Raw genomic sequence first — 16456 nt, 5'->3', positions numbered from 1 at the left:
GCTGTAGACATACCTTCTGGAGGCACATCTGACAATCAGGGGCCTAAGCATCCAAACAATGGTCTCTACGTGGGCTGCAGGTGGGCGTGGCAATGCCGTCCCAGCCTCCAGACCGCCTTCAAGGGACCCACACAAAACTGTACTTTCTTTCAATTCTAAGCCTCAGGTCTCCTTCCTCTGAGACAGATTCCAGAATATTCCAGAACACCAGAACCAGGGCATGCCAGGCTCTCTGCCTGTCTCCTGGGAGGCCCACATCTCCAGCCCACCTGTCCAAGGCCTAGCTTTGGAACCTGGTTCTGATTCTTCTTTCATACCCCGCCCCCCCAGGACCGCTGAGATTCCCCACCTTCAGGGCGCCAAGGTAGAGTTTGGGAGGCCTGCAGGGTATGTCTGGCTTTCTGGGCCCAGGACAAGCCAATACAAGTCTGTCCTCAGTGGCTTCTCAGAACAGCTGTGCCAGGGATCTCCTTGGCAGTCCAGTGGTTAGGATTCGGCGCTTTCACTGCCATGGCCCTGGGGTTCAATCCCTGATCTGGGAACTAAGACCCCACAAGGCACAAGGGGCAGCAAAAATAAAAAATAAACAAAAACACAGATGTGTCACAGCCCTAGGGGATGGAAGAGTGAAGCAGGAGTGGAGGAGGGAGTGGTGGGTGGGGTGGGATATGAACTGTGTAGACTATGGTCTGAGGATTCAGGCCAGCAAGTGGCCTTCCTGAAAGAACTCGGGTCAAGGGTCAGCTAGGATTTGCTGACCTTGTGTTTTTGTGTTTAGTCACTCAGTCATGACCAAATCTTCGCGACCCCATGGACTGTACCCAGCCGGGATCCTCTGTCCATGGAATTTTCCAGACAAGACTACTAGAGCAGGTTACCATTTCCTACTCCAGGGATCTTCCCAACCCAGGATTGAACCCATGTCTCCTGCATTGGCAGACAGATTCTTACCACTGTGCCACCTGGGAAGCCCCTGCTGACCTTTCTAGGTCATAAATTCCACTGCCCTCAAAAAAAAAAAAGGAAACCCACACTCAGTCACACCTTGACTTGAGTCTCGGTAGTGACATTTTAATGGCTTTCATTGGTGGTAGTAAGAGCAACAAGGGGGAGAGTTGGCTCCGCCCCCGGAGAGAGAACTCAGGCTCGGAGCCAGTAGTCTTGTATCCAGTGGGTCTAGCCGTCCTCTTCCCATTGGACCGAAGCCAAGAAGGTACGGATTTCCATGGGCTGCAGCGTGATGGTGGCGGACACCGGACGGGAAGGAGAAGGATGGGGTGTGGGGCCTGGGGAGGTGGAGGGGAGAAGTGAGGGATGCAGACTTCCTCCGCCTTAACATCCTCTGTGCGCCCTCCCCTGAACACAGACATACCACTTTAAATCTTTCCCCAGGCCCTCACTCCCAGACCCTTCAACTGTTTGCCAGAGCCTAGATACCACCCCCAGATGCTCAAATCTCTCCCCAGTGTCTGGGCACTGTCCTCACACCCACAAGTCCCACCCTCAAGGACTGTCAAGCCACATCACTCCCTTAAACCCCTAACCTAAATCTGAACACCGACTGACTCCGACCCTCCAAGCTCTATACCTGGACCCGGTCAACATTCCCGCACCTCCCACACTGACCCGTTCCCCCCCCCCCCCCCGGACCCCCGGCCGCCACCCCGCTCCGGGCAGGCTCCTACCCGTGTCCGTTGTCCACTGGAGCCTGGAGGCGTAGGCCAGGAGCTGGTTGGCCGCCAGCGTGGTCTCCCGCAGGTTGGTGATGGTGAAGGCGGAAAACAAGTTCTGCGGGCAGTGAAGGGGCCCGGATGCGTTGGGACAAAGCGGGGTTTCCCCTCCCTCCTCTCCCCAGTCTGCTTCCCATCTCTATCCTCACCGTCAAGTCCAGGGTCACCGGGGAGCTCAAGTTCCGGCCCGAGTCCTCCCCTACGGCGAACTGGTGCTCTAAGCGCAGCAGCAGCGTCTCCGGGCCCCAGCGGGCCAATGTGAGCAGACGTACCGAGGGTGGCAGCTCGCGGCGGAGCCCAGAGAACTGAGGGAAAGAGCAGGGCGGGGCTGAGCCGGGAGGGGCGGGGCTGAGCCGGGAGGGGCGGGGCTGAGAGGCTTCAGGAGGCGGAGATTCAGCGCGGAGGGGCGGGCCTTGGCCGTGCTCAGGAGGCGGGGCTCAGCCAGGACTGGGAAGACTGAGCCAATGAGGGGACCCGGCGGTGCCAGGTTAGCGGCAGAACCGTTCTCATCCCCTGACAGAGTTAGGATTGGGATGAAGCCAGGAGAGAGACGCTGTTGGAGAAGTTGAGTGGGCGAGAGGGTTGGACCGAGACTACGCTGAGCTAAGCGAACGGGATTCGCTTACCCCAGGACGAGTAGGAACAGGCGAGGTGGGTCTCAGTTAAACCTAGGAAAACCCGCCCTCAACTCCGCCCCTCCCTCCGCAGGCGTTCTTAGGGTCCTCTTTCTGCCGCGCCTCCTCACCTGCGTGCGTGGGGCTTTCTCGAGGCGATACCGCGCGCCGCCACCTTGAGCCAGCACCACCTGCGGGGCCAGGACCTCCATCTCCGCCTGTAACCGGTGCCTGGCGGCCGCAGTCTCCTTCTTATCCAACAGCACGAGGTGACGTCCTCGCACCCAAAGCCCCGACCCCTCCTTGTTCAGCGGCTCCCCAACTCCGCGTGCATCGTCCTTCAGCAGCCTTCGGTGCACCTGCGGGGAGAGTGGCCAAGAGTGAGGGTTCCTGTAGCCAATTTCTGGGCCGGAAACTGGGTGAAAGTACGTGGGGATTTCAAGGGAAAAAAAAAATATTGGGGGAAACGGGTGACGACGAAGGGAACGTAAGGGATCCCCAGTAAACGTGGGGATCCGACCTAACAACGGGCTAGGGCAGACGGCGGTAAGGATCTAATGCGGGCGTGCATAGGGTAAATCAGGGCCTGGAGCGGAAGTTTGGGTAGGGATTGGATAAAAGCACGGAGTGAATGTCTCACAGAGGAATGGAGGGTTCAGCTTAGCGGGGACCACAAACAAAGGGGTGCACCTAGCAAAAGAAACTGGCTTCAAGGTCCTGTAGAGGGCAGGAAGGGAACTGGTGGAAGGACCCTGACTTAGATGGGGGCTCAGACCACTAACCATGAGTTCCAAGGAGCCATCTCTCAGGCTACTGCCCCCCTGGGACCGGTCAGTGAGCACAGTCAGCTGCATGTTCCCATCCTGAGGGGTAAAGGGTGAGTGAGGGGCTGCACTGCTGGCCAGCCCCGGCTCCCAGGCAGGCCCCACAGGGATGGTGGAGACTGCTGAGGACAGTTGGGAGATGTCAAGAACAGGTGAAGTCCGCTCTGTAAAGGGGTGTCAGGAAAAGGTGGGGAGCAGGGTGGGGGATGGGTACCGTGATGTAAATGCGGCTGTTGACTGGATAGTAATTTCCAGCCACGGGTTCAGTCTGGTTCAGCTTCCAGGTAGGTCTATAATTCCGCCTGGGGTGGGGTTAGGATTTGATCAGGCTTGGAGTCTGGCTCCCTTCTCCCCACTCACCCACTCCTCCTTCATCCTCTCCCTCCCACAGTCATTAGGATCAGCAGATGCCCCCTCACTGCCCTGGGCCCCAGCACACCACAGACCACCCCTCGGTGCCCCCAGTCTCTCCACCTCCTCTCCAGGATCTCCCGGCCATTGCTGTCAGTGTAGAAGAGTCCGCGTGTCGCCAATGCAGTGTCAAAGCGACTGATGACCTCCTTCCCCCAGCCGTCTCTATACCCAATGGGATGGCAAGGTGGTGAGCTTCACTTTAACCTCACTTTGCCCTTCCCCCAGCCCCCAGCCCCGCTCACCCCACAGGTATTGGCCCCACTGTCCACTCTAGCTCCAGGTGCCGTTGTCTGGGATACAGGCGAACCACCTGGGAACACCAGGCTGAGAAGTTCTGGTGTACTTCCTGCACCAAGGACGCCTGTGGGCACACGGGAGTGGGGGCAGGTGTAAGCGTGCACCTGAGCAAAGGTGAGCCCTGCAAATGTCCACCCCAGCTGTGAAGATCACAAAGGCCTACGTCAGGGTCAACCCCACTAATAGCTTCGGAGCCCAGCCCACCTTCCCTACCTGCCTAGGTTTGATGCCTAGTCATCAAACATCAAATGACTTTATACCTCAGTCATTGCCATGTAAGTTTTTTTGAGTGTGGCATACATTCTTGCTGCCCGTGCATGTGTGCTAAGTCGTTTCAGTTGTATATAAACTCTCTGCAACCCTATGGCCTATAGCCCACTAGGCTCCTCTGTCCATGGGATTCTCTAGGCAAGAATACTTGGAGTGGGTAGCCATGCCCTCCTCCGGGGGATCTTCCCAACCCAGGGATCGAACCCACATCTCTTATGTTTCCGGCATTAGCAGGTGGGTTCTTTACCACTAGTGCCACCTGGGAAGCCCACCATTACCTATCTCCCCTCCTTAGAATAGGATTCTAGCTTTGCACATGGCTTCCTGGAATAGACTGTATTTTTCAGTCTTCCCTGAGGCTTGCAGTAGCTGTGTGACCATGTTTGCCTACTGGAAACTGATCAAAGTGTTATGAACAAAGTTCCTTGCCCCTTCTTCTCCTCCACTGGCTCAAATGTAAATGTGATGGTTGGAGCTTGAGCAGCCATCTTGGGCCATGAAGTGGAAGGTGAATGTACAGAAGGCAGAGCAATAAGTTAGAAAGGAGGACTTTGCTGGAAGTTCAGAGGTTAAGACTCTGCACTTCCACTGCAGGGGGCACAGGTTCAATCTCTGGTTGGGGAACTAATATCCCACATGCCATGTGCAACTCAGCCAAAATAATAAAAAATAAGATAGAAGGGACCTAGATGATTATTGGATCATTCCACCTGCCTAAACTTTCTATTAGATGAAAAGAAACTTCCATCTTGTTTTAGGCATGGTTATTTGAGTAACTCTGTTACAACAGGCAAAACTGTATCCTAACACAGTGACCCAGGTATGCAGGTATTCACTCATGTGAGACTTGCCATTACCTGCCCCACTCCCTCCCTAAGAGGAAACATCAGTGAGAGGCCTCAGGAAACCTGCAAGCATGAGCCCCTGATTCCAACCAGATGCACCCTCAGATATCCATTCTAGGTGAGAATCACCCAAACCTTATCCAAGTGTGAACCCTCAAATCACCCTAGATAAAATCCCTTCCTATCGCAGATCCCTAATGAAATTTTCAGGCAGTTACACCTGACTCTGTGCATTCAGGGGCCAAATGGGAACAGCCTACCACCAATTTCAAAGCTAAGTACACTCCTGATCCCCACGACAGATGTGAAATGCCTTTCTATGGGCCTCCATGTGTAACTGTCATACAACCAGCTGTGATTATCAACCCTGTGTGAAAATCCTCAAGTATTCCCCTCTGGTCTTAGCCTTCTTATCTATTGGAGATGTAAATTCTCCCCACCACCCCTCACAAGGCACATCACGCTCCACATGCACCCCAGCCTGCACGCCCTGTCCCCAAGTGCCCACTCTCAGCCCCCTGACCTTCACAAGGTGGGTCTGAGCCCAGTGGCTCACGAACAGTGGTTTGTTCTGGTTGGGTCTGAAGATGTAGGCACCGGAGGCCTGGGAGCTTAGGTTGTTACCTGTACTGGCGTTGTACCTAGGGCCAGGGCAGGTGAGAGTCAGACAAGGGACCTCAGCTCTGTTCACACACCCCACCCCCTGACCTGGTGGTCCTCTCTCACCAGTAGAAGGCTTGGCGAACAGGCAGCAAGAGATTCTGCTCCAGGTTCTCCAACTCCATCAAGAGCCCTGTGTTAGGGTCAAACCTAGCCCGGAGGTACTGGGGAGAAAAGGGTGGACAGACATTAATGACCATCACTTCAACCAATGGCTCTTCCCAGGGCTCAGGAGCAAACACTGGTGTTGGGCAGGAAGGATCGCATGTCTGAAATGCTGAATTAAAGACTGCAAAGTGGGAATTCCCTGGCAGACGGGTGATTTAGACTCACAGCTTGCATGGTAGAAGGAGAGTGTTCAATCCCTGGTGGGGAAAATAAGGTCCACCCACCCTTCCCTCCTCTCTCTCTCTCATTGTGCATCACTGGTAGCAAATCTAACAGCTCCATTTTCTACCTTATCCTCAATCTGACCACTTCTCCCCCACTTCCATGGCCTTTCCTTCTCCATCTGCTTGGGACCCAGGCTGCTTGTGCAACTGAAAGAGGAACCACAAGGCCAGGACCCAAGATTTTTAGGGCCCATAGAAATGTATAAATCTCCATTTCTTTTAGGATCAGAAGAAAACTTGAATGAAGTAATAATGAATACATCAGGTCAAAGTCTGCATGGTTACTATTCATATTCATATCCATACTATCATGAAATATAATTTTTAGCATTTTTCTATGGAAGGAGGGACCCACAAAGGCTAATGCTAGGACCCACAACAGCCTTAATGCAACCGTTTCTCCTGTGATTCCTTCATAGTAAAAGAGTCCTCCCCTCTGCTGGCCCTTAAGGCCCACACGATCTGACTTGTCACCTGCCCCCATCCCCAATACCTGGCTTCCGACACAATGAGTGTTCTCTGAACACCCAACACCCTTCCACCTGAGGGTGCTCCCTGCCTGACTGGATCTCTCTTACCCCAAATGACCACACAGCTACCTCCTCCACGTCTCTGACACACCTCACTGAATTTGCAAACCCATACCTCCATCAGCTCTGACATTTCTATCAAGTGTCACCCAAGGGTGACATAAGAGCCCCAAGAGAGGACACTGAGAACATACAGTGGAGGACTGATGACACAAGACCATAAACTTCACGCCCACTCACCCACAGTCCATGTGGCTTACTGCCACATCTCAAAACTATCACCCAGAAATGGAAGGGGGTCTGAGTAGGGTCTCACCTCATTCTGGATGACCAAGTCACGGGACCAGGACTTCTGGGGTCTTTGGTTAGGCATCTGGGAGACTGAGTAGATGCTGAAGCCCACGGCAGGCACTAAGGCTGAGAAAAGCAGCTCCTGACTGTCTGAACTGGGAATGGTCACCACCTCAGGTAAGGGAGGAAGAAACCAAGTCAAGAAGCTGGGAGGACATGCATGAAGCCACACCACACAAACAGGAAGGGGTCAAACTTGAGGAGGGCAAGGAGTCACACCTGCCAGATGGGGAAAAGAAATTTAGGTGTTGGGCAGAGAGGGTGGGAGTGTCAGAAATGCTGAGTTAAAGATGGCAAAGAGGGAATTCCCTGGCAGTCCAGTGGTTAGACTCCACATCCACTGCAGGGGACACAAGTTTGATCCCTGGTGGGGGAACTAAGATCTTGCCAGCTGCATGGCCAAAAAAAGAGAAACAGATTCCAAGATTCAGAAGGTGGGAAATCTACCAGAAGGGTGGACCTACTGTAGGAAGTGGGAGAAGTGAGGGAGTTAAGCGTGGGAAGAGACTCTTGAGACAGGGGAAGGAGGGAAAAACAGATTCTGGGGGGAGGAAGTGGTTAGGAGGGAGAGGTCCTCAGGATGAGGAGAATATTCATAAACAGGAAATTTTTTCACAGGGAGATATTAACAAGGGGGAGATACTCATAGGCGAGGGGCAGGAATGTTCCCAAGGGGGTATGATTTAAAGGAGCAGAGGGGAAAAGTATTTAGAGGAAGAGACAGTAATGGGCAGATAATATTCATGAAGGAGGAGATATCCAAGAAAGGGAGGGGTCCATGGGAGAAGACATCCGTAGAGGAGATAATCTTAGGGGAAATGTCCATGGGGGTAAAGGAGAAATGCCCATGAGGGGAGGTTTCCAAGGGGGTAGGTATTCATCAAGTGTGCTATACAGGGAGGAATATTTGTGGAAATGGGCTCACATCGCTGGGCACAATTTTGCCACCGGGGTCCTTCACGAGGTAAACGTGTTTGCTGACAGGCAGCCGCACCATCCAGTCCACTTTCCGCCCCAGGGGGTTATAAACGATCACCTGGAACTGGGGTGGGATGGTCAGAGCCGACACAGGTCACAACAGGCCTTCTGCAAACCCACCCACGTATGCAGCAACGTCCCTGGGGTGAGTCAAGCCTCCAAGTGGTGCATTGGTCCCCGTCCTGCCCCAGCTTCACTGAGCCCTCAAATATCTTGCCCCAGAGTGCTCAGTAACCAGCTGAGCCCATCAGCCCCTCCTCCTTTTCACTGGGCCCAGAGGTTTCTCTGGTTCTCGTTCCACCCACCACCCACGGGACCTGCCCCCAGCCCCGCCTCTCCCGCTCCAGGCCGGCTCACTCTCTCTGCTGTCTGGGTGAGTGGACAAATGCTGATGTTGAGCTTGCGACAAAAGGCGAAGTCCTCCTTTAAGCCGCTGAGATGCGCCAGCGCATTGCTCATGAGAACCTGGGGAGGCGTGTAAAGCAAAAGTTCCACTCTGGACTCCCCTGACGGTCTCCTCGCGATCCCGCTCTCAGCCCCGCCCCTGCCTCTCTCCGTCCCTCCTTTCACAAGCCCCGCCCCACGAGCCCTTTTGGCGGCCTGTTTTTCGACCACGCCCCTTCCTAAGTCCGACCCCCCCGACCCCCCCCACCTCCCGGCCCCCGTGTCCAGGTCCAGTCCCTTCCTGTCTCCGCCTCCCCCAGGCCCCACCCTCACACCTCACAAGGCCTCCAGCCTTCTGAAAGTTGGCGGGCATAGTCGTTAGCCACGTGCTGCCGGGAGGTACCACTGACTGCATCATGGTGCTGGAGCACGGCCATCGCCTCATCTGTAGCCAGACGGTGAGCCTAAGTGAGGTCTCCGCAGGACTCTCGGCCCAGACCCCAAGGACATGCGAAAAGTCTGGCAGGCTGGGTTCTTATAGGCTTTAAGAAAGGGACAGTAGAAGTCTGGAGTCCAGCTTCAGTCCCACCCCGCTGTCCCCTCGCCCGCCGACACCTACTGAGGGGTGCACTGTCCCCGGAGCCATAGGGTCCCACGTTGGCTGCCGGACCCGCCAGCGCCTCCAGCTGGTTGCACACCTGTGGAGCAGGTGGTATGTTGGGGCACCAGTCCTGTCAGGACCCCTGGGCCAGCCCCTGGAGCCTGGCGTCCACCTACCTGCAGGAAATTGTAGCTGAGACGCTCGTAGCGTTTGAGGGCAGGCCGGCTGGAAAAGTAACCGGTCCAGAACATGTAGGGGCCATCAGCATAGGGGAAGAAGTCATCCTTTTTCACTGACCTGCAGCAGCAGAGACATTGGGGGCAGGGCCACGACCCACAGGGCATGCCAACCCCCCGAGGCTCCCCAGTCCCCCCAAATACCAGCTGAGGTTGGCCTTGTTCAGCTCCCAGAGGTAACAGGCCGGAGTAGAGTAGAGAACATTGACGCGGATCCCGTTGGCCCGTTGCTGAGGGGAGGTGTGCCTATGTGAGCCCTCGGGAGCCCTTCCCGGGCGGGCCCACAGGTGTGCACATGCACACAAACACAGGCACACACATTCATGCACCCGGTTGGTTCAAAGTTTCTCTCTTTTTTTAAATACACAGTTTAAGTACAAACCAACGGCTAAGTGTGAAAATGAACATTGGCCCAAGCTAATTACCAGCCTGGCCTGGAGAGAAATTGAGGGATGCAAGAATAAACCTGAGATTTTACTAAACTTTCAATATTCCAATTTTATTACTTAAAACTTGCATGGAGAAATGAAATATGACATTCTAGGGCAGGAATAATAATTTCTCAGCACTGTAAGATTATTGCCAAATGACACAACTGTTACAATGAATGAAGGCTCACTTTCAACTGAGGGAGGCAGAGGAACAAGGTGACCTCCATGAATTAAAGGATGTTTGTTCTGCTCAAGTTGTGTCCCCAGTGCCTTGTACCCAGTAGGTGCTCAGTAAACACTTGAATGACCTGGAGAACATTATACTTAGGTAAGTCAGAGAAAGACAGATACCATATGATATCACTTATATGTGGAATCTAAAAAATAATACAAGGGAATCTATGTAGAAAACAGCCTCACAGGTATAGAAAACAAATTTATGTTTACCTAACAGGAAAGGAAAGGGGGAAGGGATAAACTAGGAGTATGGGATTATCAGATACAAACTATACATACAATAGATAAGCAACAATGATTTACTGTATTTAGTGTCTTATAATAACCTATAGTAGAAAATAATCTGAAATAATATATAGATATAACTGAATCATTTTGGTGTATACTTGAAGCTAACACAATATTAATATTGTAAATCAGCTACGTGCTTGCTAAGTCACTTCAGTCATGTCCAACTCTTTCTGATCCTATGGACTGTAGCCCACCAGGCTCCTCTGTCCATGGGATTCTCTGAGCAAGAATACTAGAGTGGGTTGCCATGCTCTCCTCCAAGGGATCTTCCTGACCCAGACATAGAACCTGTGTCCCTTATGTCTGCTGCATTGGCAGGTGGATTCTTTACCACTAGCCTGCCACCTGGGAAGCCCTGTAAATCAACTACACTTCAATTTTAAAAATAAACATTTGAGTGAATGAGGGAAATGCATAGGACTTCATGACTTTATATGCAAACACATTTCTATTAATACATCGCTGAACAAATACTCACATACACATTTACACCCAATGTTCACTCAACAAACAATTCCTTAATATGCTCAGGATTGTGGACACAATCTATAACCAGCGGCCAGCCCTGCCTTCATGGAATTCATAGCCAAGTGCAGAGGAGAGAGATTGGTCAGTTGACTACATTCAGTCTAGATGTAACATCACAGATATTTGTGGGCACTCCTGTGAGCCCAGAGGAAAAAGCAAGCTTTCCACCTAGGGCCTAGTGAAGGCTTCCTGGAGAAAAAGACATCGCAACTGGTGTCTTAAAGAAGAAACAGAAGTTTTTCAGCCCCAAGTAATAATAATAAACAATACTAACATTTTTTATTTACCTGGAGCTGTTCTACTGGTCTATGCAAGCTCATTAAACTTTCATCAATAGGCTTATCATAACTACTATATGTAAAATAGATAACTAATAAGGACCTACTGTATAGCACAGGGAACTCTACTCAATACTCTGTAATGACCTATATGGGAAAAGAATCTAAAACAGAGTGGATATACTGCTACTCCCTCTCTATTATGCCTTTGACTTTAGTTCCTTATTGCTTCTCTCTCTGACTCTATAAAAGAAACTGGCATCCAGCCCTCGACAAGAAGGTTATTTTGAGACATTAGTCTGCCATCTTCTTACTCAGACGGATTTCTGAATAAGGTTGTATTCCTTGCCTCAAAAATAAAAAAATTTTAAAATGTGGATATATGTATATGTAAAACTGATTCACTTTGCTGTACACATGAAATTAACACAACATTATAAATCAACTCTACTGCAATAAAAATTTTTTAAAAGAAAATAGCCCTATCAGGTGGGACCCACCACTGTGCCTATTTCCTAGATAAGAAAATTGAGGCACTGAGTGCTGAAAAACATTCCTCAAGGTCACAGAGTCAGTAAGTGGCAAAGCCAGGCTTTGAACTTCATCTCCAGTAAAATGTAGTGTGTGAACGAGAAAGCAGGAGAAAAACCAAGTATGACAGTATGAATTCCTAGTAGCCCAGGAACATAGGTATTTGCAGGAGGAAGTGGTCACGGTGTTGAAAGGTCCTCAGAGACCAGGGGCTTGGGGACGACTGGGAAATATCATCTGGAAGGCCTTTGGTGACATAGCTGAGAACTGTTTTTGGTGAAACAGCAGTGCAGCAGGTGGTGAAAAGTGAGGACGTTAAAGATGGTGCCAGTAGACAATTCTGGGGATGGAAGTGATGGGAGAGGGGAGATGAGGTTCTGTGCTAATGGCAGAGGGACTGCCTGCTGACACTGCCACAGGCCATTTACAGGGGCCACGACAACACCTCCTTGGTAGGCAGAATAATGGCCACCCAAAGATGTCCATGTCCCGCTCCCCACAACCTGTGACTGTTAGGTTACATGGTAAAAGGGAATTAAAACTGCAGAATTAAGGCTGTTAATCAGCTGACTTTAAAACATTATCCTGGATTATCTAGTGGGCCCAATGTAATCACAAAGTTATCTTCAAGTGGAAGAGGGAGGATAAAGAAGTGAGAGTGAGAAAAAAAGAGATATGATAACAGAGGCAGGGTCAGACAGCTGCTACCTTACTGGCTTTGAAGATGGAGGATGCCATGAACCAAGGAATGTGGACGGCCTCTAGAAGCTGGATGAGGCAAGGAGACTTTCCCCTAGAGCTTCCAGAAGAACACAGCCCTGCTAACATCTTGATTTTAGCCCAGTGAGACCCATGTCAGACTTGTGACCTACAGAACTGTAAGGTAATATCCTTGCTATTGTTTTAAGCCACTAAGTTTGTGGTAGCTTATTAAAGTATAGAAAACTAAGGTAGCACCTATAGATAATGTATGTGACCCAAAGCCCTGGGATACAAATACAAGTGCCCACGGGGCAGGCACACTCACCTGGGCATTGACCAACTGGATGAGCTTGTCAAGATTTTTGAACCACGTGTTGGCATTCTCGTACTGGAAGTCTGAGCCCATGGTCATCACAGTGTGTTTGGTGCGGTAGAGCTTACCCTGCAGGCAAGATGGGGGTTTCCTAAGGCTAGGGTGTCCTGGCCCACCCCTGTGGACAGCTGTGTCTTGGTATATATGTGGTCAAGAATGTGAGTGCACAGGGCTTCCCTGGTGGCTCAGTGGTAAAGACTCTGTCTGCCAATGCAGGAGACATGGGTTCGATCCCTGATCTGGGAAGATCCCACATGCCTCAGAGCAACTAAGCCCTGCACCACGCTCTCGAGCCTGTGCTCTACAGCCTGGGAGGTGCAACTACTGAAGCCCAAGAGCCTTAGAGCCCATGCTCCACAACAAAAGAAGCCACCGTAATGAGAAGCCCAAGTATCACAACTAGAGAGTAGCCCCCACTTGCCCAAACTAGAAAAATGTCCGCATAGCAACAAAGACCCAGTACAGCCAAAAACAAATGAATAAAATTATTTTTTTAAATAAAAAGAATGTGAGTGCACAGAGGCATGGGGGGTAGGGGTGGAAGTGTGTCACATGGGAGCAGAGGGACACACAGAAAAAGAGCCACAAGCGGTTGAGGAATTCTCTTGGGCCTACCACCCAGACATGGGTACTGAGGTCCTGTGCCATGCTGTCTAGCAAACATGGTGGGGATGTGCTCTGGCGAAGGGCTCCACCTTTCTAATCAGAAATGCACACAAATCCAGGAGCAGGGTATGGTGATGGTGAATGGAATTTTACCTTCCCCCAGTGAAGGTGAGGAAGTGCTAGGGATTGTCTGGGCCGATGGAAGGGCCCAGTGCGTGTACACTGGAGGCATAGGTTCTGGACACCCGGTTACCTGGTCAGTGGCCAACTTCAGGAAGTAACGGACCAGCTCCTTTGCGTTGTACTCTGGGCTGCGCGTGTCCTCCACAACCGGCTTGTCGGCACACAGCATGTCCCAGCACAGACCTTCCGGTGGGTTGTACATATTGGGGAGCACACCTGCGGACCACATTAGGTTCAGGGGGTGGTCATGGCCCCTAGACCTGCCAGGCCTCACCGGGGATGGATTTCAGAATTTGCCAGGCCCAGTGCAAACTGCAAATGGTGGGCCCCTGTTCATAAACTACTAGGAATTTCAAGACAATGATAGCAGACCATAAACCAAGCCCAGGGCCCTTCTGAGCACGGGGGCGGCCCTCTTTCCACTCTACCACCTTACTGGTGAAGAGGTCGGCAGTGGGAGGTTTCAGGCTGGTGCTGGCCCGCCACACCTGCTCCATCTGCAGCGTCTTTTTCCGCACCTTCTTGTCTTGATAATCCAGGCGTCCAAAGAAGAAGCCGTCAAAACCCATCTGGAGATGGGGAGGGATGACGAGTGGGATGGGAGAACAAGAGAGGGCAGGATGCATAAGGGACCGGTCCTCTCATCACCAACCACCAACCTCTCACGCACAGGGAGAAAAACCAAGTCAAAGACCAGCGAGGCCCTCCAGTTCATTTCAAAGGCTGAGGAAGGTCAGAAGCCCTGCGGAAGCGCCGGGAGGGAGCAAGTCCAACGCTACAACCCACCTCCACCTTCCCCAGCTCTAGGAGGCCTTCCCCTTTCCGCAGCCTAGCAAGGGAAGGGGGATGGTCATGGCACAGGTAACGAAGCTGGCTGAAAAACCGCAGGCCCTAACCAGCCACCCAGCTTGGCCAAGAGCCAGGATCAGAGCAAACTGGATGGAATCAGGGGAGGGGGAAGACTCAGCTGGACAAGGGAGGCCGGGGTGTATGGGAATAGGTGATGAGGGTCAACCTAGGCTAGGACAGAGCAGAGCCAAGGCCAGAGCAAAAAGAATGGGATTCACAGGTCACCCAAGAGGCAGGGTCTTAAGTGGCGAGAGGGCCAGGGGTAGGGCCTGGTTCGGGTTCGGGTGAACTTGCAGAAAAGGGCGGGGCTTGGATGACAGAGGAGGAGTCAGAAGGAATGAAGGGGCGGGCCCAAGAGATCTGAAAACCTGCGCGAACAGTGAAGCTTGCTCCCGAGAGTGGCCGAATGGGTCGATGTGCCAAGCCACACGGGGGCGCCCGTCGCTGCCGAACGTCTCCTCCAGGAAGCGCAGTCCGAGTGTCATCTGGTCGATGATGGCTCCGTAGTGGGTGGTCGCCTCATCGTTCATCACCCAGCCACCGTTGGCAAACTCTAGGCGTCCTGTGCCGGGAGGGGCAAAGTCCAAGTCAGTTGTCAGGGCCAGGAGTGGCGCCAGGGTTGGTGATGCCAGGGACGAGAAGACCTGCCTAAACGACCAGGCTTGAGAGGAGAAGGGTCAGGGGTCACTCTCAGGCCAGTGTAAGAGAGCTATGGAACACAATCCACTCCAGTGTTCTTGCCTGGAGAATCCCAGGGATGGGGGAGCCTCGTGGGCTGCTGTCTATGGGGTCACACAGAGTCGGACACGATTGAAGCGACTTAGCAGCAGCAGCAACGGCAGCCACATAGAGGCTGCAAATGGCGTGATAAAATCTCAGAAGCCAGGGTGCTAGAGATAGAAGCTGGGCTTGGCTTCCTCTTTTCACTTCCTGAAGGGAGGCTCACCCTGGCGCACCAGTTCCCTCACGATTTTCTGTGTTGCATTTGTCTGCTGGCGCCACCAACGCGAGAAGAAGGCGATTTCCACATAGATGAAGCGGCGGGTGGGATTCGCCAGCAAGGAAGAGATGACGGAGTCTAGGATGTACTGTACACCCGCCGGCTGGATGTTATTGTAGACTGTGGGCACAGGGGTCAGGCAATCAGAAATCAGCAAGCCAAGGGAAACATTCTTAGACACAGGAGCCCAAGCTGGGTGTTGCCCCGACCCTGATTGTCCAGGCCTGAAAAGGAATTTTAAGGGCTCCGCAGGACCATGGGAGTCCCAGGGGTCACTCCCCACCCTCCTCTACTCACTGCCATAGAAGTACTGGTCCACCGTCTTGAGCCAGCCTACATCATCATGTGTGTGAGGCACCAGGTGTACATTCAGCATGTCCGGCTTCACCTTCGGGCATGTCTGCACAGGGACCCCAAACACACACTCACTCTGTCAGTAACCCCAAGGTTAAGAGGCAGGCTGCAGTGGGGGGTTGGGAGGATATAAGGTAAGTCTTGATCTAGAAGCAAGTGACAGGTGGGGATCGGCTCCCCTAAGAAGGACACACATAGTTGTGTCATAGATGTACTCCCCAACTGACAGAACTTCTCAGAGCACCTCTCGTTCATGCCCTCGGAAAACACTAGTAGTAGCTCATGTTTATTAAGCATTTGTTAATACCAAGCAGCCACCCTGGGACCTGAGGGCAACATTATCTCCAGTTTTCAGATGAGAATACAGAGGATCAGAGAAGTGAAGTGACTTGGCCAAGGTCACAAGTGGAGAAGTCAGGTTAAAACTTCAGGCAGCTGACTCCCAACTCTCAACCAGTCCCCACCACACAGCCCGCTCGTGTAAATGCTTGCCAAGTCCAGGTAAGCCAATCCACAGAAGCAAGAGACAGACACAGACAGCCCCATTCTCAGACTAACACAGCCAGTCTTCTCAGTAACACAAAGCATGAACCAGATCACACTGTCATATTAGCAACCATTCACTGGGCACCCACAAAACAGACCCACGCACACACCTCCGACTCTACTGGAGGCTTCACTATGGCTCTTGTACATTTCCGCTAGCGGGCCGCGCTCACCTTGTATCCCGCCGCCCAAGCGCAGGGCGCCGCTAGGAACAACACGAAGAGGGAGGAGAGAGGCGGGAGCGGTGGCCGCAGCGCGCGGGAGCTCGTCCGGGATCCTACCGCGCCCCGGCAGCCGCCAGCGCGAACCCCTGAAGGCCGCGCGTCACCAACCATGGCTCTGCAGCCGCCGCCGCCACCGCCACCGCCACCGCCTCCACCTACCGGGGTTCCCCGGCCAGGCTGAGGCCGAGTAAATGCTC

The 16456-nt window shown here is 52.6% G+C and overlaps 1 protein-coding gene across 1 annotated transcript; it reads right to left on the bottom strand.

The window, feature by feature from the left end:
- Window positions 1–1050: 1050 nt before the first annotated feature.
- Window positions 1051–16416, bottom strand: MAN2B1 (mannosidase alpha class 2B member 1). Its single transcript, XM_019964077.2, has 24 exons — window positions 16209–16416; window positions 15433–15535; window positions 15082–15255; window positions 14504–14697; window positions 13723–13855; window positions 13357–13502; window positions 12450–12566; window positions 9271–9356; window positions 9067–9187; window positions 8909–8987; window positions 8625–8734; window positions 8263–8370; window positions 7853–7969; window positions 6893–7039; window positions 5721–5818; window positions 5518–5635; window positions 3825–3943; window positions 3643–3744; window positions 3383–3470; window positions 3127–3207; window positions 2476–2703; window positions 1880–2035; window positions 1686–1788; window positions 1051–1286 (listed from the first exon to the last, which is right to left on the bottom strand). Exons 1-24 carry the CDS (start codon window positions 16368–16370, stop codon window positions 1177–1179), a joined length of 3000 nt encoding a protein of 999 aa, XP_019819636.2. The 5' UTR covers window positions 16371–16416; the 3' UTR covers window positions 1051–1176.
- Window positions 16417–16456: the final 40 nt, after the last annotated feature.

The sequence above is a fragment of the Bos indicus genome, chromosome 7 (assembly GCF_029378745.1).
Source record: "Bos indicus isolate NIAB-ARS_2022 breed Sahiwal x Tharparkar chromosome 7, NIAB-ARS_B.indTharparkar_mat_pri_1.0, whole genome shotgun sequence".
NCBI lineage: Eukaryota > Metazoa > Chordata > Mammalia > Artiodactyla > Bovidae > Bos > Bos indicus.
Note: the sequence above shows the minus strand (reverse complement) of the source record. Positions and strands in the feature narration are given on the sequence as shown.

Bases quoted from the DNA above. Each gene is read 5' to 3' on its own strand.
- MAN2B1 (XM_019964077.2), bottom strand. From the start codon at position 16,370: ATGGTTGGTGACGCGCGGCCTTCAGGGGTTCGCGCTGGCGGCTGCCGG. The intron at 9,357-12,449 runs GTGAGTGTGCCT...ACCTCCCCTCAG, and splicing joins TCCAGTTGGTCAATGCCCAG to CAACGGGCCAACGGGATCCG. The intron at 3,471-3,642 runs GTGGAGAGACTG...ACCCCACCCCAG, and splicing joins CGGGAGATCCTGGAGAGGAG to GCGGAATTATAGACCTACCT.